The following is a 23,158-nucleotide window of genomic DNA, read 5'->3' as shown; positions in this document are numbered from 1 at the left end:
GTACAGTCACAGCACAGCTTATGCAAATCCGTCAAACAAATTGCTCAACGCAACGATCCTACCACGTTTCCAAGCTCTCTCCGGTTGCAATCCGTCGGAGCCTCAGACACAGCGTCCCAGGGTAGATGCTAGATCGCACCTCGAAACACGTGTCGACGTCAACACGGACATACTGCGCAGGCGTAAACAGTGTGTTACTATGGTAACGTGATGTGCCGACGTTCTGTCACTAACGGCAAACGCTTAGCTAACATTTTGATAATTGACTAATGTTAATATGTTGTCTTGTCACCTTAACTCACCCTAACCTTTGTTTAATGAGAAGTGGGGATTAGCTAAATCAACGTTAATACTCCTTAAGCAAAAGTTTGGACATTAGCTTGAAGAAAAATCGAACTTTGAAAAGCTTATAGTTAGCTAGCTAGCTTGAACATTAGCTACATTTTTGTTCGCTAGCTACCGTTAGCTAGCGAGTTCTGAAAATAGCACAACATAAATAAATGCTAGACGTGGTTGATTAAGAGATGATATTCTTGTAATATTAAGTTAGCCATACTATTAGTGACATTTAACTGTTGTTAATGGTTTTTAAACCAGTGAGGCATTAAAAGAGTGACATGGATAATACAGTGGTTTACAGCAGCAGCCGTAACGTGAATAGTAAGTGACGTTGATGCCAACTCCAGATGTGCAACTTTTGTATTTGTATATGGGCGTAGCTTATGTAACATTATACATTTACAGATGTATGTCTGTCTGGTTAACATGGCCTTGCTTTTTCATCGTTCTGCTTTCAGCCACAAGGACAGATCTTAGTTTGCTGCTTGAGTGTCTGAAGTTTCAGATGAAATGTCCCGATTTGCAGAAACAAGCTCTTCTCGCCATTCACTCAATCTGTGAAAAGAGAGGTACAGTAATAGTGCTAACCCTAAACATCAATGACAAAAACATGGCCTTGCCTCTAACATATCCTACTACACCTACAGCACCTTAAGTCAGATTTGTTGTTGGACACGTTTGCTGATGAATACATAATAATAAACTAAGTCAGTGATGCATTTACGTATTCAGCATTACACCCTGACATAATTTTTTTCTGTCTTTTTCACTTTAAACTTTCATTATTTCAGAGGATAATGTGGACCTGCTGAGAGAAATGGGAGGTGTGGCATTTGTGTATAACCTCTCCAAATCCAGTATTATTTGTTCAGATGTAAAAGAGACTGCACTATTTACGCTTGGCACATTAGCAGAGGCCAATGGTAGGTGTGTGTGCCTGTGTGTGATTGTTGCTGAATCACAATTCAGGGCCGCAGTTTGTGAAGGATGCAGTCCAAAAAGTTGTGTCCTTTGCAGCAGTTGAAGCCTAGTATTTCTTCCCCAAATGAGACAACTCAACCATACACGGATCAACACTATGAATTTAGGTGGTCCTTGTCATCTTGTAAAGTTGAAAATTTGCAAGCTTACAGGCAGGAAGTTGCCCTTAAACAGCTAAGTGCTACTGTAAATATCGGTGGTAAAGGTGGGCGCCCAAACAAATAATAGGTAACTGGCAAAAACTGTAGTATGTTAATGTTAATCTTTTCCATTTTTCTGTAGATTGTGGGATCTAAAAGCTGCAAAGGACACACAGGATAGTTTTGTCACCCTGTCCTTGACATACAGTTTTCAAAATGTGGACACCAGAGACTGTGGTCCCGAATTGAGATACAGCATATGTGTAATTTTAAGTATACAACAAGCCTGTGTACTGCCATATGTGCATAATATCACGTTTCACAATTCATGTTTATGTATTGGTGTAATGTAGTATTTTCAAGTGCAAGTCATTTTAGAGTAAATGACAATTTTACTTTTGATAATATACTATTTATCTTTCCTTCTGGTAGTGTATTGCAAGAATTCTCTGTGCAGAAAGGAGACATTTGAAGACCTTGCTGGTTTTTTGATGAAAGAAGACATCCCGCTAACACAGAAGAGAGTGTCTGTCTATTTGCTGTCTGTGTTGGTAGCCAACAACAGTAAGATCAAGCTCCTCAACTGATAAAATGAGTTAAAGCTACAGGATCGGTTGTCCCATTTATGTGCAAGTTTTTCTGTCACAACATACATTTTCTTTGCTTTGGTTTAGTTTTAAGCTCATGAAAGACATGTCATGTGCGTTAAACAAAATCTACAGTACTTTTTATAGCCCTCATGTGTCTGTGTGCAAATGCAGAATCAGGACAGACTCTTGGCCAAACCACTGGCTGCCTGGATATTCTACTGCAGCTTTTCAGGTATCTTGCAATTCGTAACAGCAGGCATCAGTTATTCAAAGTATGTCGGAAATTGTTCATATAAGCATATACATATCAGTTTAATAGTATACATTTTTGCAGGACCACTTCCCCTGTCTCCACAGGGGCTACTTTGAGAGCAGCTAATGCTACTCAAACTTACCAGCTTTGGGCCTCTGTGTCTAGTGCTCTCTGTGGATGTGTCAACAACCCTCAGAATGGTAATGTCATCTGTGTATTTGTGCCTTGTACTGAGCAGTTCATATGTAAAACATTGATGTTATGCCATCTAGGCCAGTGGTTCCCAACCTTTTTTCCTTGGCGCCCCCCCTACTTATGTCTAAGAAAAGCTGAGCTCCCCCCTCCGAAACTGAAGTTGAGGTAACTCTCGAGATACAGCCTTACTTTCTTTTTTGATACAGAGGAGTTATCAGCACTTTTACGTTTCTCCGCCATGTTTCATTCATAAAATAGTGATGCCGTGGCGGCAGGAAAAACGAGGATGATAGCAGCTAGCAGCTGACCTGATGACAGCAAGGAGCACAGGTTAAGAGGTCCCGGAGGTTTGGCCTACTAAGTAGCCTGCCAACCATTTTAAGCAAGAGCAAAAATACATAGTTTTTATACAGACTTTTGTATGCATTATATATTCTAGTGTATTATCATAATTTGTTTAACATGTGCAAATAATTTTTTTTTTTACCTCAACCTCAAACCAGATAAAGACTTGCGCACCCCCTGTGATCTTTGCCGCCCCCCTGAGGGGTCCCCGGACCCCAGGTTGGGAACCACTGATCTAGGCAACTACTTTCAAGTCAAATCATAGAGTACCACATAAGTTTATATCTGGAGTAAGAGCAACAACTGTTTTTGCTTTTGTCTTCCAGAGGATGGTCAGCGTATTTGTGTAGCAGCCTTTCCCATAATAAAAGTCTGGCTTCAGCAGATTGCTTTGCCACGCACTGAGATTTTCCAACCCATATGTTCCTTCATAGCAATGACAGTTGCAAACAACTGTAAGTAAAAGGGGCCAAATGGCTTGAGCTAAACCTGTGATATTTTATGTTTATGTAAAACATCTAAATCGAAACAAAAACTGTAATTATTAAATGTTTATCACATCTTTGTTTTTGTAGCCTGTGTTCAGGAGAGTTTTTCTGCTTCGGGGGGTCTGGATACTCTCACTCTTGCACTGGTTCGTCTAGCTTCTGTGGCAGATACAAGCTTGTTGTCTTGCCAGCTTTCTGTCACTATATCCAAGACCCTGTCTGCTTGCATCACAGATAACTGTGCGTATCACTCACACACACACACACACACACACACACACACACACACACACACACACACACACACACACACACACACACATACATATATACATACACCTTAACAGTTCGCTTAAACAACCAAAGTGTCTCCTTCTCCATTCATAATCTATTCTTTGTAGCTTCCCTGGCTTCAGGTCTGGCTCAATATGGCGTGGTATCCCACCTCTTCTTCCTGCTGACTAGCCCACACCTGCACCCTGAGGACATGCTCTCTGTTTTACTCACCTTGGGCCACTGCACTGAATCCTCTGGTAAGAGTGCACAGTAGTGTGCTATTTGTGCCAACATTTTTCTGGTAGTGTTGGAGTGTGTTTCCACTTTATATTTTTATACACTTTCCACTTTAGAGAATTTCAACCACTGCTGCGGTCTTTTGTTTCTTCCTGTCTGTAGAGGAGCACCAGTCCCAGTTGGTGCAGTGTGGAGGCCTGCCCCTTATCATAACCCTACTCACAGAGGATACAAGTGAGGAGGTTAGGAAGGCTGCTACATTCATATTGCAGACCTGCAAACAGGCCAGTAAGTCATCACTGTTGGTTTAAAGTCACTCTGTGACATTGTTATTTAGCACTATTACTCAGGAAGTAAATACAGATGCTTCATTTGCACCATTGCCACAAAAATATCTTTCTTTCTCCCTATATTTACTTGTGTAATGGGAAAGTGTGCATTTTACTTTTGAAACATTAAATAACAAGTTTTCTTTCTCTTGCATATTAAAGTGACTGACAGATAGTGGAAAGCATTACATGGCTCAGTGTAGCACAGTGATCTCGAGGCAATAAAGATCAGGGTTAATCATTTTCTTCCCTAACCTTTTTTGTTGTTGTTGCAGTTCCTTAAAGCGTAACTCTCGCCAAAATGCAACCTAGGGTCTTTCTGTGAATGTACTTTTAAGATTTACTGTATTTTTGTTTATCGGTCAAATGGCCTTTTGAATGGGAGTGCTAGGGGCACTTTTATGCTAGCCTCAAAATAGCTATTTTTAAAACACTAAGAAGGCTCGACACAACATGAAACTTTGCTCCAAGTATCGCCAGGGGCTCTACACCTTAACGAAAGCATTGACGAGATTGTGTGTTGTCAATTGTGTAGAGTTACACTTTAACTTTTTGCATTCCTTTCACGTAACTACAATTATTAGAGTATTTAAATGAGTTAGTTGTATAGCTTTCTTGATACCTTTCTGAGAGTGAAAGTGAGATCTAATAATACATAAATAGAATAAGTGATTGGAATAATACGTGGGGTCAATGTAGAATATGGAGCTCTCATAATGACTTGTTTGTACTTGTCTGTAAAGCCATGTCCTTGGGAGTGCCTGAGCTGACAGCGAGACAGGGGCAGGGTGAAAATGTGACCCCCCTTACAAACATGGGCGGCATCAGGAGCTCAGCCAGAGAGGTGCTGCGCAGGATTGAACTGCTAGAGAAAAGACAAGCAAAGGTCAGATATACATTCCCGCACATGGCGACAATGTAGTCGGCATGTAGCGTGTTGACTCATGATGTGTGCTTGTGTCCATTTTTAGGAGGCTAAGGATGAGCAGGAAGACACAGAACCATTAACTTTAACCGAAGGGCTAGGCCAACTGCCTCTGCCTCCAGCTTTACTGCAGCCTCTGCAGCTGAAGGAGAGGATTAAAACCATTCCCACGGCATATAGACAGAACAGCACTCTTGAGCATGTCGAAGCAGGGGGTGACAACTACATTCAAACCTTCAGAAACGTGATCAAGAATAGGAATGACAGTGAACTGAAGCACATGAGCTCCAATTTAAGTATGCAGGAAGGGAAGGCTAAAACCAGTGAAGGGGATGTGTGGTGTTCCGTTTGCAAGGGTACTGGGGCCCTAAAGTCTTCCCATCTGCGGTCACTAGAGGGAGGCAGAGAGCCTCATACGGCAGACAGGTCAGTAGAGCTCCTCAGTGTTGATTACTTCTTAATGAGATAAGCTCAAATGAAATGATAGTTTTCAACATTACTTTTTCCTCTGTTTTTGTTTAGTCAGTTGTTTAAGCCCCCAGCACCAGTGAGGCACAGTGTACCAAAAGAAATTAAATGTACTGATGTGAAAGGTAAGAGTCACGGCTTCATGCCATTTTAACTTTTTTGCTTCAATTTTAGTTTTCACTAGATGTGCAGTTTCAGGCATGTTTTTTCAAGTAATATATTTTTATGTTAAGAGTTACAGCACCATGAGATGAGTAAAGTGGGGAACAGCTCAGTGGAGGAACACTCACTCTCTAGTATACGGTGTGCAGGTAGGAGAACAAGATGCTGGCCCTCAGTGAAATGCTTTCCATCTTGTATTATCAAATGGTTATTGAGAGATCAAGCAAGTGTAGCGTATGGGTCAGCCTTTACTATACTGTATTTTCTGTGTTAGTGTAATATGTTATTTTAAGCACACTTGTCCAAGCTTACTTTGGACACTTGGGACTGTGTAATAAGGCTACACAAGTAATCACCATTGTATTTATATTTCTAAACTTTAAGGGATCATTCAGTTAAATTATTGTAAAGCCAACACTGGATTTTCACCTCTGAATTCCTTAAATCCCTGTTCTTTCTCTCCTTTAGGTTGTGTGCTGCCTTTTGAGGAGGTGACAAGTCGCACTTTTGCGTCTCTCCAAAGCTCCTGCCACCACAGCTGTGACATGCACAAGGTTCTCCAAGAGGCCACAGAGCAGTTCAGGACTCGTCACTTCAACCTTCTGTTCAGGAGAGAGTACCAAGACGACAGGGTGGAGCAGACAGAACCAGACCCTGAGAGAGTTTCAGCTGCAGAGCCACAGAGAAGCTGGGAGAACTGGAGAGGTAAGCAACATTCAACATTTGCATTTGCACAGGAAATCCATGTTATGAAAAGGAGTAGTTCCAGTCAAAAAAATGTGTTGCTCGTGGACACACTTTTGGGATAGTTTACCTTGACCTTGACATGGTGGTGTAACGTTAAGCACTTTAAATATAGGAATGGACAGAAGTGTTCCTCACAGTTGAAGCTCATTGCTATCTTCCATATGCTTACCCACAGTATTTCCCTGTGGATGCTCACAATGATAAAATAATAATAAAATGTTAAATGTGTGTGTAGTGTGAAGGCGCTACAACTGACATTTCATTGTGCAACCCTGTTTTGTAAAATGACAAGTAAATGAACCTTGTACCCTTGTTACTACAGGGTGTGAGTGTATGAAAGTGCATGTTCTACTTTTGTTTCAGCAGTTTTTAGACATTTTATGACATTATGCTCAAGTTCTACATTTTGTAACCCTGTTCCCTATAACCTGGTAAGGCTATCATTGGCTAACCTGATACTGTAATATGGGCTCAATATTTCTGCAATTAGCAGGAAACGATAGTATACATATATTAAAACCTGGGCATGGGCTACATTTCAGACTTTGCCCCTAACATGTGCTACATAATAGGTGCACTGAATTATGGGTATTGTGCTTAACTCATGCTTTCATTGCTTGACCGCTATAAAAGGCTGTATTTATAAAAGTCACATCTCCTCTGAACTTTATTATAGTGCATACCTCAGTCGAGATAAATGTTTAAACGTTACCAATGAATACATTAGATCCTGTCTGGAGTTGATTAAATATGAGAGAAACTTTCAGACAGTAAACGTGCCTCATGCATGATGCTGTTGTTCCAAACTGTTTTTATGGTACAAGACATTTTTACTTTCCTTGTCCATTACTTCATAATTGTTACTTTAATATCCTCAGTTTGAAACAGACGTTATTGTCTTTAACTACTGCTATAAAATGTCTGATTTCTATTCCCCTGTAAAAGAGGTCTGCCTGACTCCCATACGTAAAGGAGCAGGGAAAGGCAAGCCCTCCCTGCCAGAACACCAGTGGAAGAAGCACAGTGGTAAGAACTATGCAGCAACTGGATCTATATAGCTCTTTAACACACCAATGTATTTAAGGACTGTAGGGATCTAACAAATCAACAATACATTTTCAAACACAATTTTGTTGTAGGCCACTAAACCATCATGCATGTACAATATTCTGTAGGTCTGTAATTTGGGTGTCTTCTTCTTCCATCATAGGCATCACTTTGACTCCACGGCACAGTGGGGCTAAAAAGCAGATATTCACCTCTCGTAACAGGACCGGTATGTATATGACATAATCACAGCTACATAGCATTTGTTGTTGTCCTTGTCCTATTTTTGTCATATTCAACAGCATTGATCTCATTGCTCCTCCTCTCAGGTCCAGGCTTGACTCCCCTGAAAAGGTCTCGTCTTCCTGAAGGTAGATATGTGAGATCAGATATGGGTATTTACAGTAGATGGCTTTTAAGTGTGTGTGAATGTTATGATTGAGAGCCTGTGGGGAGAGCTGTCCCCTGTAGTGTGTTTGTGGCAGTATACAAACCAAAGAGCAGAAGGAATGTTGAACTGCAGCCAGTGTTCTCACAGTGCAGGCTAGAGCTCGTTCAGAGCCGCACAGCTGTATTAAGCTGTTTCACACTCTGTATAACACACTGTGTGTGTGTGTGTGTGTGTGTGTGTGTGTGTGTGTGTGTATGCGTGCGTGTGCGTGTGTGTGTGTGTGTGTGTGTGTGTGTGTGTGTGTGTGTGTGTGTGTGTGTGTGTGTGTGTATGCGTGCGTGTGCGTGTGTGTGTGTGTGTGTTTTGAGATTGAAAGGGTGTGCACTGATGCGTTTGTATTAAGCCAGTGACATGGTGTTAAAGGAGGAGGCATTTTAGTCTGTTCCATCTTATGATTTTGTATGTTCTGTACTTGCATTACATTCATTATACTGTAAAATAAAAGTATATATGTTGTGGCTGTATTTGCCATCAATCCTATTTTTCATCTTCTGCTTTCCAATTCTGCCAATTTCCATGCTTTTAGTCAAATTATTTTCTGTAGCCTAAAAGTGTGTGCTGTGGTGTTGCAATATGGGTGCAGAAGCACTGTTGTGGAATGCAGTCTTTCTGTGCTGTCATGCTGAGATTTACTGTATCTTTATACCTCTCAGCCAAATGCATTTCCCAATGCTCACTTTGTGTACACCTAGAACAGTTTTGTCTTCCACTGCACAGTCCACCTTTTTATTATTTCTCTGTCAAGTTCAGCAGTTTTTTTTACGCCCTTCTCTTCTTTTCTATTATACTTTTTTCTGTCTTAATTTTCTGCCCCTTTCTTCTTGCCTACTCTCCTTCATCAGTCATTCTTTCCCTTCTGTATTGTTTGTGCGGTAGCTGTATTAGTCATAAATGGTGATGTAATATTGCTCTTATAAATAGTAGGGCAAGAGAGAAGAGAGACATTGTCTATCTGTATTGTAAGTCTGCAGCCAGTTGATGTGTTGTTGAGTAACAGAGAACCTGGCGTCCTATCAGTCTTTTTCACACACAAACGCAAACTGATTTATGTTTCCAATACAGAGAGAAGAAAAGGCAATAATAGTGGAAATCCCGCTCCTAATGATGAGCTGAGAAATAGCACAGATCAATCTTCCACTGTAAGAGTTTAAAAGAATATTTTTTGTCAAAAATGAATTTATTGATATTTATATGGCTTTCTGGGTTTTCCAACAGCTTTATGCTATAATTGTATGCTGTATTGCATTGAAGTGTAAAACATATTCGAGGAATACAATGAGGAAATGTACAGTGAAAAGTAGCGATGGGATGTGAGAATCAGTTCCCATTTAGAACCAGAAATATTTGGCTCCGATACTACATTATATTATTGCCTGCACACTGCAAACAGTAATACTGAGTATTTTTATTTATTTAAAGTGAAACTTAATCCATGGCACAAAGGAGAAAGATATTTAAATGTATGCCCGCATTTTACCAAATTGGAAAAAAAACATTGTAGGCAATACATGGGATTTCAGGGCAATATGAAAATCAACAGGTTTTGCTTGAAATGCACAGTGAACAACTGGCTGCATTTATTTATGTAGAAACTGAAAATGATAATCTGACTTGGTCATCTCTTGCATTATTAAAAGTTGATCAGTCAGCTCAGCAGTAGAGTCTTAAAACACAGATTCCAGAGCCTCATTGAATACACAAGCAGGACTTTCAAAATAGTCTTTGCAGCTGCAGTACCATGCAATTATGACCTAATTTTGAAACAAACAGAAATGACACAACATCAGATGTCAAGTCTCAACAAGTTGATTTTCATAGGATACTGAAATAAGTTCAAATTAATAGAGAGTGGGAAATCATCTTAAAACTGTACGATATGCTTTGAAGAATGGCTGCGAGTAATTTGTGCAATCAGAATCAGTTTTATTGGCCAAGTATACTTTCATACACAAGGAATTTGACTTCGGTAGGTGTTAACTCTCTATACATTCAACAAATAGACATGTAGTAGTAACATACTGTACAATAGAGATAACAATATACATATAGGAACATATCAACATAATATACAAAAATACAAATATACAAATAAGACATAATATCAAGACAAGTACACATGGAGTGGGATGTAAAGTGCAAAAAGTAATAGTGCAAAGTAGTGTGCAAGATAGAGAGCGTTGTACCGAGTCTGCCATCTGTGGCGCGATCTTGGAACTTAATGTGTTAATAATGGAATGAAATGTGGAAAACCACCAGTATGTTCTATAAACATTAGTCACACAGGCATCTTTAGCAGATGCTTTTAAACAGGAAAAACATCTATTTTAGATTGTATTATTCTATTAAGTAGAGCTTTAGTAACTAGCCCATGTGTCAAAGAAGGCATTAACAGTTCACATAAGAGGCACAGATATTGTACTGAATGATGTACCCATGCACATGATATGGGTTCCATAATCAACACTCTCCTGTCCATTTGACAGATTGTCTTATCTTTACTTGAAGTTTTGCCTTTTCTGCCATCCTTATTATTAATCATAGAGAAGGGAGAGGAAAGACTTCAGCCGTGAGGAGGTGCGTTACCTGCTGTGCGGAGTGAAGACTTATGGCTTCTCCTGGAACACCATCTTGTGGTCATACGACTTCCAACCTGGACGCACCAATGTTGACCTGGCCAAAAAATACAGGAGGCTAATGGCAACAAGAGAAAATCTCCTTAAGTAAGACATTTGATAGTTTTCTTTATAAATAGGAAATTGCCGTCAGACGAACTGCTGATTGTTTCTTTGCCTTCAGAAAGGCTCTGCATAATCCTGGTCCTGAGATCCTGGGCCAGCCCATTACTAATAGCTCTGACTCTACTTATTTATGACTCTGACTGTATTTATTGGAAAAAATCCAAAGAAGCATTTACTTCATATACTCATAATATATTGTACTCTCAGTATTTATAAAGATTTTTAGTACTTTGTATATGGTTTGCACTGTTTTAAAAAAAAGTTTTTGCAGCTCTTCAGTGCTTTATATTGTTAATTGTTTCTTTTTTATGTTAAAACATTAAAACAGGTATTTAAGATTCTTAAATTTCTGTCAGCTTCTTCTCTGTCAAATACGCTTTTGTATTTAAAATATGCAAACATACTTTCAAAAACTTTTTTAATTAAAAATGTAGCTGCAGACATTACTATGTACATGTTCATAGAACAAAGGGTCACTTGAGACTAAATCAGAAACCAATGGGACTTTTTGTAAAAATTAATTGTGCCAGATTTAGAGTGAATTAGATGTATAACCTTTGAGGAGTTTTAAGATCCTTGTTTCGTTGTAGCACCACCTATTGATGAATCACCACCACTGTGTTGCCACATGTAGGTCTGCCAGATTTGATTGCAACAGCACAATGTGTTGATGAGTTATGGCAGTAAAAAGGCCCAACCCTAAACACATTGGCAAACATTTATACTAATTATGTGTCATAATTGTTCTTTAGGCCAGATCAGGTTTGTTGTGTACCAGTTTGGATACCATTGGATCTGAATTTTTTAAGAAGCAATTAGTTTTTTTTTGTTTTTTTTTTATAAATAATCTCAAACAATGTCAGAACATCTATTTGAATGTGATTTGACCCAAGTTACTGTAAAGTCTGTTGTGTAGTGCACCATTGTTCTATACATGCATTGCTTTTTTATATCTAACAAGTTACTTAAGCAAAATAAAATATATATATATATATATATATATATATATATATATATATATGTATGTATGTATGTATGTATGTATGTGTGTGTGTATATATATATATGTGTGTGTGTGTGTGTGTGTGTGTGTGTGTCTTACTTCCTTGACATACTGTACAGTGTCACAGAAGCAAATACCAAGTTCTGTTTTCTTTGTTTTGGGGCTTTGGCCATAGTGTCCATAGTGAGGCAGGAAATCAACAAGGGGAGGGCAGACTCAAGTCCAGCACTTTTGTTTATTGAGCTGAAAGCCTCTGGTATGACAGGAATCACAAATAGTTCAAATCAGCTGTTTATCTATTCTCAGTGTGCATCAAGAAGCAGCTCCGTGAGTCTACTAACTGTATCCTCTACTAAAGGCTAGCTTGACTGAGATCACTGTCTGAAGAGTGCCTCTCCCTCTCCACGGGGACTCATCAGTGTGTTGCCAAAACTATGGGACTTACCCGGTTGCCATGCCCTGAGGCGTAGGCTGTAAAGGTTAGGTGTGGCTGTACCAGACAAATGTTTATTGGGAGTGGGACTTAGTATGATGAAACTGTAGAATACATAAGTGATGCACAATGATTTTCTGATATACATTTAATATTGTATATCAAAAGTTAAATTGATGACGTTGCAGTGTTGTCCGTCTTCATTCTTAGTATTCTTGTCAAATTGGCAAAGTCAGTTATTTTTTAAGTTTCATTTTTAGGCTTCTCATACCAATCCACTGACTACTTGGTCAAGATGTTGGGATAGCAATGCAGTGAGGGCAAGAGGAGTGCGGTGGGAGAGGCATGTGTGGAGCAGAATTCTCATGGACTGAAACAGTCACGCTGAGGACTTTTGACCCAGGCCCCCGAAAAACTCCTTCCTTCGGAAAGAATGTGGCTTCGTCTCTCCACTCTCGTCCTCTCTCCCACAAGACTGTGAGGAGGCACTGTCTCTCTTACATAATCTATGCTGTGTTGGCTGGAATTTGATTGCCATATGTACACTGTGTTCCATACGTGTACTGGTGTGTTACAAAACATGCTCTAAAATTGGAGAAAGCTCCAATTGTTCCAATACGTGCATTTAACAGATCCATGCTCTGCACCGGCAAGCTCAGTCTTATTCCACATTCAGAATGATGGGACGAGCCTACAGCTACTGTAGATGTTGTGACCTCACAGCTGATGAATGTTAAGTATAACACCAACTTTTATCTTGATCTTTCGTATTTTCCATTCCCAAAATGTTCAACATAACAATATCTTGTAGTAAAAAACAAATCAGGGACAATCACCATAACACATGTAGAATAATGTTTTTATTTTCACAAGCAAGCCACTACCTAGGTTAAAAGTTTAAAAAAAAAATCCCATTATTGTAATGAAAATATATACAATAAAGACAAGGCATAAATGTTTATTGGACACTTGTATGACACTTTATGTGCTATAAAGCGGTATACATATACTGTCTCCATCTTTGGTTGCATTGCTACTGTCCCTTGCCTATTGTTTTGCATTCACTTGATGCACATATCCTCCTCACAAAGCTTTTGCTTTTCACTTTGTTCTTGATCAACATGACAATTATTGCCTTCAACCTTTTGTCAGGCGAGTTATTGATAGCAATGGCTTTATTTTACTCTCAAAGAAATTCATTTAAATTTTTTCTTGGTGCACTTGCATAGAGGAAGATCTCTATTGTCCAGCGATACACTAAAGTACACTGATAATAACCCATATGCTGTTAAAGCCCCACCAATACACATTTTGGCACATTTGGTTCATTTAGAAAGAGAAATACCTTTTTGTCGGTATAAGGCCACTAAAGTGAGTAGTAAAAACATTGCATCTGTAATTCTTTCAGAATTCATGTAATGGCTAAAGAGGGTTTCACAGAAAAATATCCATTCACTTATTTAATGAATCCTCTTCCATGGTTTCACATCAGCTCAGTGGAAGTGCTCATGGCATCAGGGATCTCGACATCAGTGGGAATGAGGTCAGCGGCCAGGTCGTTTCCTTTCAGCTCTAAGTTCTTCAGCAGTCCACAAACACTTTCCTCGTTGATGTCGCTCATAAGCTGCTCCGAATTCCCTGCAGCCTCCACCTCCATCAGCTTTTCCAGAGGTTCTGATGTGTCCTCACTCTCTTCAACCTCAGCACTCTCTTGGCATTCCTTGGTCACCAGGATGTCTGAGGGCTCGTCTGCATTGACTAGGGCGGTGATGGAAGCCGGAATGTCAATAGGTTGGGGAGTTACATCAGGGACACCCAGGTTGATCAAAGGGGATGAAGAAATCACTGGTTCAGGGAGAGACTCTTGGCTAAGCAGGTTTGTCTTCTCCTCCAGAGCCTCAGCTGGGGCTGGTACTGACTCTGAGATGGGTTCAGGGTCTGTCTCAACTTCTGCCTCTGGTTCAGGAACTAGCTCTGGTTCAGGAACTAGCTCTGGTTCGGGAACTGGCTCTGGAGCAAGCTGAGCTTCAGCAACAGGATTTGGATTGGATTCTGGAGGTGATGGTTTGCTGACCAGAGGCTCAGGTTGGACTGGAGCCGGGGTTTCCTTTGCCACAGGCTCTGGTACAGCATCAGTTAATGGGTCTGAGGCAGCAGGAGCCTCTATCACTTGACACTCTGAGACACATTCTTCAGTGGGTAAACATGCCATTAGTGTTACTGGCTCCCCCATCACCACATCTAGGTTCTCTGCCTGAATGACCTCCTGAGTCAACGTTATCCCAGCGTCTTCTGCTGGTTGTGCAGGCTCCTGTTCAGTTTCAGCACTGTTGCCTAGGGCTCCTCGCCTGTTTAATTGGTTTCCCATGATGAACCTGAAGAAATGAGAATAAAATCATACTTTAAATAATGAAATGTCAAGTTCTAGTATTTAAGTGATTACAAAAAGTAATGTCAAGCTTTTTCTTTAGCTCAATATTACATAACATTCCTGTTGCAGACATTGCATTACAAGTTGAAGCTTTTCTCCCAAATTCATGAATACGCATAAAGGTTACAAAAACAAAATAAAAATAAACATACATAAAAATAGAAACTTGTTATACTTGTCAAGATGCACTAAAGTGGTTGAGCAGAAAATATCCTAGTGCGTGTTGGTACATTGTGTTCTCTTTTACCCTCCCCGGTACAGCATGTACTATATAGTGTCTAGATTTGTGCGTGTCTATATAGCCTAGTAAAAGTTTCTGGAGTGCCCGAGGGGAATTCTATCCATTTGTTATCTCTTTTCTTGCCTGCTTTGCACTGCATGTCACCTCTCAGATCGTAACTCCATTAGACAACCGAATCTGGACGCGTTTAGACGTGCACTGAAAACGTTTGCCAATTAATATCACGTAACAGCCCCCCATGTCTGGAAAACTATATTTGTGATTTGCCTTTTTTTGCATTTTCTAATTGTTCTGTAAAAACCACACCTTGATCCAGTTGTGCATGGCTATTAAAAGAAACATGGATCTGCACGTCGTTCAAACTGTTTTAATATTAATGGCATGGCAAATATTCCGATTGTTATTATTATCAACACAAACAATATCCGTTTTTCTAATTGTCATTAAATTTTGGTCAAAGCAAAACGAACAAAGAAACCCTTACAGACGACCCCGCCTCCCTGTCCTGCTGAACAGACTTATAAAATCTATCGAAAATGATAACAGTTATAACTGGAAGTAAGTAATAGGAACCTACCGTTTGAACTTTGTTGCGTTTCAGTAAAAGTAAATAACGTTGCAGAGGATGTCGCACTCCTAACTTGGAGAAGACGCACGTCAAACTGTCTGTCGAAGCGCGCACCAGTGGAGAAGACTCCTGCAAATGCGCGTTCCCGGTCTATGCGCGTGCAGTACACCAACCCCAGGCCACTGCACTTCCCGAGCCAGATTGATTTAACAAACGTAAGTAAACAACTCAAAATTAAACTACTCGTTTTACTCAATCAAACTTTATATCCAGCCATTAATCACTGTTTATTCTTGACAAACCAGCTACGTTCAAAATGATCACCAGTAGTTTCAAAATAATCATCACTGACTCATATTTCAAAATGTTTACCATACCTTTCAAAATGATCACCACTAATCCATGTTTCCAAATGTTTACCATACGTTTCAAAATGATCACCACTAATCTATGTTTCAAAATGTTTACCATACGTGTCAAAATGATCACCACTAAACCATGTTTCAAAAATAATTACTAGCTTTTTAAACTGATACTTCTAGCTATTTTACTAAAAGCTAGTGTTGACTACAGTCCAATGTGGTCATGATGAGGAAGCTGATCAGCTGACCTACTGTTGGGTTAAATATTAAATATGTGACACATATATTGCTGTAGCACAAGTTTGTTATGCTGAGAAGTAGAGAACCGTCCTATCCAAAGCGGATTCTTAAAGATCACTCAGACGATACTGAATTAAGTTCATGCAGACATATTGAATTTGTATATCCTTTTCTGTATATAGCCTACTAACGAGCACTCTTATGATTATTTTTTCCAAATGATTAAGTGTTTGTATTAATTTCTATCAACATGAATATTAAATCCCCAGGTCCGGGGACATAAGGCCTAAGACATCTTCAGTTATGGCTGTTCTCTCTACGAGGAGATGCACAGGGCTCTTTCTTTGGATTTTGGTGTTTCTCCTGCTCATCTTCATTAAGATGTTAACCTCTCTGGTGCTCTTTGCTGGTGTGTTCTTCCTCTCCAGCGAAGCCCTCATCAGCCCCTTTCACTTTTGTCTAACACGTCAACATGGTGAACTGTCCTGCAACTACAGCAGACCTGTCAGTGGAGCTGAATCTGAGATAAAAATTAACATCCTTGCAACAGCGGTTATCCTGGGTTTGTACATTCCTGTGGTGCTTGTGGCCTTTGCCCTGATGGCCATGTTGCTAGCAGCTTACACCAAAGACACAGCAATACTCAGGTTCAGCATGGCCTGCCAGGCTGCATCAATCCTACTGATGCTGGCTGGCATTATAGTTTTTCTGATACTCTATCAGTCGTATCTGAGCTTGGAACACATGACAATTTGGTTCTACATCTGTGTGGGTGTGCCATTTCAGCTGTTTATCATAACTGTGCTGACGCCCGTGTCAGGGGAGAGGCTCACTGGGATGTAGATGGGTCAAAGTGTTTGATGAAGGTATTATCAAAACAGTGTTATTGGTTTTTTTTTACAATTCAAATTATATTATTATGTTAAATGTCCTCTGTTATGTTTTCACTAAATAGTGACCAAATATTTTCTTTTGGGCATTTGCTGCTGAAAACCAAGAGTTTTATGACAAACCTGTTGTTTTTTTTTCTTAAATAGACTGGAGCATACTGTAATGCATACTGTAGTGCTGCAACAGTTCTTTTTAGTTTTTTTTAATTCTACACAAACTGGTTTGTGTAAGTGACGGCCAAGACAAGTGTGTAAATAAAAAAATATGACCTGCTTTTTGTGATATGCGCACCTGGTGGATAGGTGCTCAAGAGAATAAAACTGTGTGAAAAGGTAGTAAACTAAAAGAGTCTGTGCTGACAGTTGCTGTAGTCCACCCATAAGTTTGGGCTTATTCAAGAAAAGAAAAAAACAATTTCTAATTCAAATATTAAAGTACTAATAATACTTTATACTTTATTGATCCCCAGAGTGGAAAAAACTACAATAATTAGTGAACATACATTCCCATTCAAAATAAGTCTATACTCTATGATCTTCCAGTACAATATCAATGTGCAGCTTAAAACGGTGGTGACATCAGGATAAAAAAAGGCAACAGGTACAGCTACAGTATAGTGAGCATGAAATAGAAACTTGGTTTCAAGTGTTCAGTGCTTTGCTCATGCAAGCACAGGTCTTCTGGTTGAAGCATATCTCTCTAACTACTACAACTCTGGGTGATGTACTTTAACATTACCACAGCTGCTGTCAGTTTCACATTCATTATCAAAGAATAACATCAAATGTTTTTTTGGCTTTCTGGTTTAAGCTTTCAGTAAAATGTTCTTTTACATACCCTTCTCATCTCCGTGCATCTTGTAACTCTGTCTGACGCCCCAAGCGCTAGCTAAGCCTAGCACAGATCCTAGAGGTAACCGGTAAACGCCAAAATGTTCCTGTTTACATGTTGTGATTTGTATAGTCACATGGTGTACAAATAACAAGGTCACTATGCTTTTACTATCTAGTAATTGTTGACTCTATTACTCCAACTCTGAGCGAACTCCAGGCGAACTCTCTGCTCCTCACCACAGGGCTTTAGGTGCTGCTAGCAAATCACTCTGCTCAAGTAGCAGAAGTAGCAGTGCTTTGCCTTTCTGAGAATATAGTTCTCAGTTTGTATACGGTTAGAAGATGGCTGTGTCTCATATGACCTTGTTATTTGTGCACCCTGTGACTATACAAATCACAACATGTAAATAGGAACATGTTGGCGTTATTTTGTCACTTATTCGGAGCAGTAGGCTAGTTGGAACCAGTTACCTCAAGGATCTGTGCTAGGCTTAGCTAGCGCTGGGGGCGTCAGAGTTACAATATGCACGGAGATGAGAAGGGTATGTATCGACTTGTCTAACTCTGGGGGTTACTGTGAATAAGCTAAAGTTCCAATAAGTCGGCATGTTCCTTTAATTCATGTGTGTACCCACAGACAGTTAAATGAAACAATACAGTGGGATGTAAAGGATATAGTAGCTCCATTAACACACTGCAGGATGCATAATTAGGTTTTCTCACAGAAAATTGGGTTTTAGATGCTGTCATGTATATGCCTCATGTTGATGCAAAAACTTTGGTAACTTAAAGGTGTCAGTATTTCTATCCACTGTCTGTGGAGCTGTGCCAAATTGTACATCCCTGTCAGTGACATCCATTAAAGGATTAGTTCTCCAATTTGTAGCTTTATAGAGGAGTTGTCTGGTGGTACAAGAGAATATTTTCCATTTATTGCACACACAACACTTTAAAGCTTAGTGCACATTTCAGTGGTCAGGTGAAAAAGATTTCTCGCACAATCCGCATAGCATCATCCTCCTCTGCTGCCTCTGTCGGCATCTGTGAGTGCTCCTCTTTTTCCTCAGCCTCCAGTCCAACATTCACAAGACCACCACGATCCTGTACTGGTCCTGACCCCGGACCCCCAGGTTCCTGATGCTGCGGGCTCTTAGTGTACGGCACTGTTTTCACCTCTGTAATGTCTAAGTCTGTTTCTGAAACATACGTTTTCTCCGGGGCATCACCGCAGTCTGAGGACTCCTCCTCCAAAGTCACCAGCTTTGCTATCGCCTTGGAAGCGGCAGTGTTCTCCCTTATTTTCACAGGGGTATCTACTGGCTTGTCTTCAACCTGTGTGGGGAGGTCAATCATTCACGTTTTACACAGTGCTATAGGGAATATATTGCATTTTACATCCACTACTAAAATGGTGAGATATGATTTAAAAGTGTTATTTACTTTTTTACTTTTTCCACATGTACATTTATCTGAGAGGCACAGACTGGGGCTACATTCAGGTATACTACTAAGTGGACAACATATGTTTTGCATGTACTTGAAAAAGCAATAAGCCACCATGATTCAAATATAATTTTTGATTTGAACACATATGCATTTATTTTACACTTTTGATTGTTTTACATAATATGAACAACATTTGGATGTTTTAATTATGATAGGCTATTTGATTCATATAAAAATATCAATAACTTGGTCTGTTATGGAACCCCCCCCCAATTTCAAACATTGAAAAAGAGAGAAACAGCGCCACCTTTTGGTCAGTCAGGAGATCCACGTCCGCGCAGGCAGCGTTGGTAAGATATGAGACAGCTGCCTCTACCAGCTCTTTCTCGTTCATACAGTAGAAAGCAGTCCTGAAAACACAGCCGCGCATATTTGTTAGTTAAAATTACTTAAGGAGCTTTAACTGAAGCATAAAACCGAGGCTTTGTCTTGGTATTCTATCAACTACCGTGTAGTTTTCTGTTTTCTCCTGCTCTTCAGCGGCTCCTTTTTCAAGTTCTCTTCCTTCTTCGCCATCCATGGCGGCAGCGCCCGGCGGTGCCTTTCTGACATGTTGAAATTTTAAAACTTAACGTCATTTGTACATCCGAACAAAGACTACTGAGCTATTATCAGAGACAGTTAGTATGGAGGATCTTTGGTATTGGTATTATCCACCATTTAGTGAAGAGGAAACAGAAACAGGGGGTTTGTAGTGTTAAAGTCACGTGACGTGACTACAATGGCTGACTGAGTCTTTAGCGCCTCTTAGCGGGCAAACTGCTAAATGCGCCACAAAACACCGTGCTACCTTCAAAATGTGGTACTGTGGTATATTTTGGTACTTATTGCTGTTCCTTCACATATTTTAATTGCCATCTTCATGCCAGTAACATAAAACAACACTTCCTTTAAAAGGTAAAATCTGTTTCATCATCAGCACCTCTTTTTTTGCATTTTTTTGCCCCAATAATAATAAGAATTATTATTGTATAATAATAGTTGTTTGATGGATTTTTTATTTTATTTTGAAATGCATTCTGGGTATGTGTGGACATACTGAAGCACGATGGCTTCTAACCCTGTGTGCCTTATTCTTACTGGCCAAAAGCAGCATAATCCATGCTAGTCTAGTTTTTCTCTCTCTCTCTGTCCTTTTGTCACCCTCTTTCAATCTCTGGTGTTCCAAACAAACTTGTATCAGACTCTCACTTTCTGACACTATGATTCAAAGCTGCCTTCTCCCACTCAGCCTTTTAATTATGTCTCTAAATCCTCTAACCCTAACCCTTCCGAAGTGCTTAGGCCTTGATTGCAAATACCAGCTTTGTATATTTGACTGAATTAAAAAAGTGGGGGAAATGGGAGGGGGAAAAAAACCTCAAGGCAACGAGTATGTTAACAGCCAGATGCAGGCACAATGTCATTTCCCCTAAAGCTCTCAAGTTCAGCGCATTTTAGGAATGACAATTAATCAGAGGGCTGAACTGGTATCAAATGAAAAAGAAATCCTCAAAATCTCCCACCATATTATTATCATTTACAACAGATGTCAACAGAGGCACTTTTTTGAAAATAACTGTATTACTGACCTACATTTTGAAATTTATATAGCATTTTTCTTTTTATGTAACATCACTGGAAACATTCCAACAAGCTCAAATTGAGAATTATATGACCAGAATGAGTTGGTCTCCAGTCAAACATCCACCCTTTGAGAGTCCTAAACAGTTATCTTGCAATGCAATCCATCTCTTTAGAGAAATATATATATTTTTAACTTATTATCATTAGCTCATTACCATTGTTAAAATAATGACATTATTTATAAAAAATGATTTAAACATTAAAACATCTGTGAAGAACCTAAAGTGGCATTGAACTCATCGTCCTCCATGCCTCCTGCCACATCCACAGATCAGGCCGTGCTAAGAAGATTTCTGTTGGCTGATGGAGTAAAGCTAGTCACTGCTTTACTTTACTTGCTGCTGAATTTGTGGGTCGAACATGGCCAAAATGTTTGCTGAACTTACTGACACGAGAGCATCAACACTGCGGTTTTGTTTGGCATTTGTTTGATGTTGATGACAGGATTTTTATAAGATGAATATTGTAATAAGCCTAATTTTTTTTATATTTCAGAACACAGTGATCCATAATTACATTATGCGTACAGTTTGAATAGGGCATACTGCAGATTTTTGTTTAATGAGAAGCTATTGTGTAGAAAACACAAGTTGGATTCGTCATAAACAACTTCATCAGGAAAGCTCAGTCTGTCATTTTCTTATTCTATATCTCTTTTCGTTTTCCACGGCCACCTCTTTAGCCTAATTGGTGAGAACCAGACTTCTAGTTGTCATTTTAGGCTTAACCCTGCTTTGAGTGAAGGTCATAACTATTGGCCATCTGGCCCAGAAACGCTTGTTGTGATTGGCCACATGGCATAAGAGAGCAAGATTTAGGCAAAGCAGAATCTTTAAATTGAACGAACATATTTAAATGGTCAGGAAGGGATGTTATCTGTTGGGATAGAAATAATATCATATCATCTCATCTCATTATGTTAACCAGGGCCATATTATAAGGACACACAAACAACTTCAAAATGTCTGACTTTACACATACAGCCTGATACCTGAGGAAAAGAAGAAGTCATTATTACGGCTGTGTTTGCTGCAAAACACATGGGAGCCCTCCCAGTATAAAATCATGTTCAAAGACACAAAGCCCAATCTTTCAGCACTCATTCAGTGTGTTTATGTACATTGTTGATGTGCATACTGCAGATGTGTTTGATTAGAATATACATAATGTTTCTATTAGGCCTATTAAAAACTTTTCTTTGTGACACGGATACTTCACTCCTGGTTTACTTCACATCTTTGAAAATTAGGAAAATGCTTTAGGGAGCAAATTCTCAGGTGACAAATGGGACCTGATTAACAAAAGAGCGTTGCTACCCTCAAAATATTCATTTGCAACAGGATGCATGCAGTTAAGTCTCAAAACGAACAAAAGACTAAAGGGAGCAAAGTGAGTAATGCATGACACAAAAGGATTGCAAAAGTTTTCTGTAAATGTGTGTGTGTGTGTGTGTGTGTGTGTGTGTGTGTGTTTTCCTGTGATTGCTTCTTTGCTTCTGATGACTTGGTCTTACAAGATATCAGGCAGACATCACACACAACAAACCATAGAGATTTATATTAATATAGAAGAGATGCAGTGCTTCATGGGAGCAGGGGCTGAGCATAAACAGATTAGAAGAAGGGATATAAATTACCCAAAAACAGGATTGGGATGAAAGTGAAATAGGGAGCTAGTAATCTCAAATATTTAATGAGGTCATTTTTCTTTCCTGTCTTTCTCCATATAATCTGTTGTCATATGTGCCAGAGATAAGACTGGAGTTTAGCATCCGCTCTTCCTGCTGCATGATATCGCATAAGTCTAAATCTGACCAGGAATGGGATATTTGTGTCAACGCTTATTGACTGGGGCTCCTGGGACAGTCTGGCTTTGAACCTTAAGCTTACTAAGGAATCATCCATGAGGATGATTACATCTCAAGTCAAAATTCTGTGTAGATAATGTTTTTGATGAACTGTCTTTGGTACCTTAAAGAAAAAGAAAGAAAAAGTTAAGTCATGCTGTTGGTACATTGAAGTAAAGGTTTTTATTGCTCTACTAGATAACCTGTTTTTGTCTCCTCGGCTAAGTGTAGGATTTGACACAGTGGGCGTGCATGAGGGTGATCAGTTATGACATAATCTACAGTTGTGACATCAAATGCCCATGGTGCTAGCAAAGGCAATACAATCTGCTGCGGAAAAAAACAACACACACACACACACACACACACACACACACAATCAATGTGATGATAAGTGAGAAGTCACTGGGACGCAGTAATCTGTTCCACCCTATTAAAGTTGGGACTTGTAGGTTACTGTGCTTCCT

General features: G+C 39.5%; 3 protein-coding genes and 1 long non-coding RNA gene across 4 annotated transcripts; 2 read left to right on the top strand and 2 right to left on the bottom strand.

The window, feature by feature from the left end:
• The first annotated feature begins 617 nt into the window (after positions 1-617).
• On the top strand, positions 618-11,032 carry terb1 (telomere repeat binding bouquet formation protein 1). The gene is made up of 21 exons (XM_078256824.1): positions 618-660; positions 798-908; positions 1,131-1,262; positions 1,893-2,024; positions 2,222-2,282; positions 2,385-2,503; positions 3,170-3,298; positions 3,419-3,571; positions 3,733-3,864; positions 4,007-4,132; positions 4,917-5,059; positions 5,145-5,524; positions 5,621-5,691; positions 5,800-5,877; positions 6,197-6,433; positions 7,421-7,501; positions 7,686-7,751; positions 7,852-7,893; positions 9,036-9,112; positions 10,515-10,693; positions 10,770-11,032. The coding sequence occupies exons 1-21, from the start codon at positions 618-620 to the stop codon at positions 10,843-10,845; spliced, it is 2,568 nt and encodes an 855-aa protein (XP_078112950.1). The 3' UTR covers positions 10,846-11,032.
• Positions 11,033-12,992: 1,960 nt separating this feature from the next.
• Positions 12,993-15,486, bottom strand: LOC144522050 (uncharacterized). Its single transcript, XM_078256821.1, has 2 exons — positions 15,397-15,486; positions 12,993-14,522 (listed from the first exon to the last, which is right to left on the bottom strand). The coding sequence occupies exon 2, from the start codon at positions 14,513-14,515 to the stop codon at positions 13,631-13,633; it is 885 nt and encodes a 294-aa protein (XP_078112947.1). The 5' UTR covers positions 14,516-14,522; positions 15,397-15,486; the 3' UTR covers positions 12,993-13,630.
• A 27-nt stretch (positions 15,487-15,513) lies between these two features.
• On the top strand, positions 15,514-18,315 carry LOC144522052 (uncharacterized). The gene is made up of 2 exons (XR_013502378.1): positions 15,514-15,602; positions 16,259-18,315. It is a non-coding gene; the product is annotated as an uncharacterized LOC144522052 (long non-coding RNA).
• A 308-nt stretch (positions 18,316-18,623) lies between these two features.
• On the bottom strand, positions 18,624-19,926 carry LOC144522051 (uncharacterized). The gene is made up of 3 exons (XM_078256822.1): positions 19,668-19,926; positions 19,467-19,569; positions 18,624-19,045 (listed from the first exon to the last, which is right to left on the bottom strand). Exons 1-3 carry the CDS (start codon positions 19,769-19,771, stop codon positions 18,689-18,691), a joined length of 564 nt encoding a protein of 187 aa, XP_078112948.1. The 5' UTR covers positions 19,772-19,926; the 3' UTR covers positions 18,624-18,688.
• Positions 19,927-23,158: the final 3,232 nt, after the last annotated feature.

The sequence above is a fragment of the Sander vitreus genome, chromosome 8 (assembly GCF_031162955.1).
Source record: "Sander vitreus isolate 19-12246 chromosome 8, sanVit1, whole genome shotgun sequence".
Lineage (NCBI taxonomy): Eukaryota > Metazoa > Chordata > Actinopteri > Perciformes > Percidae > Sander > Sander vitreus.
The sequence above is the reverse complement of the archived record's forward strand: the minus strand, read 5'-3'. Positions and strand labels throughout refer to the sequence as shown.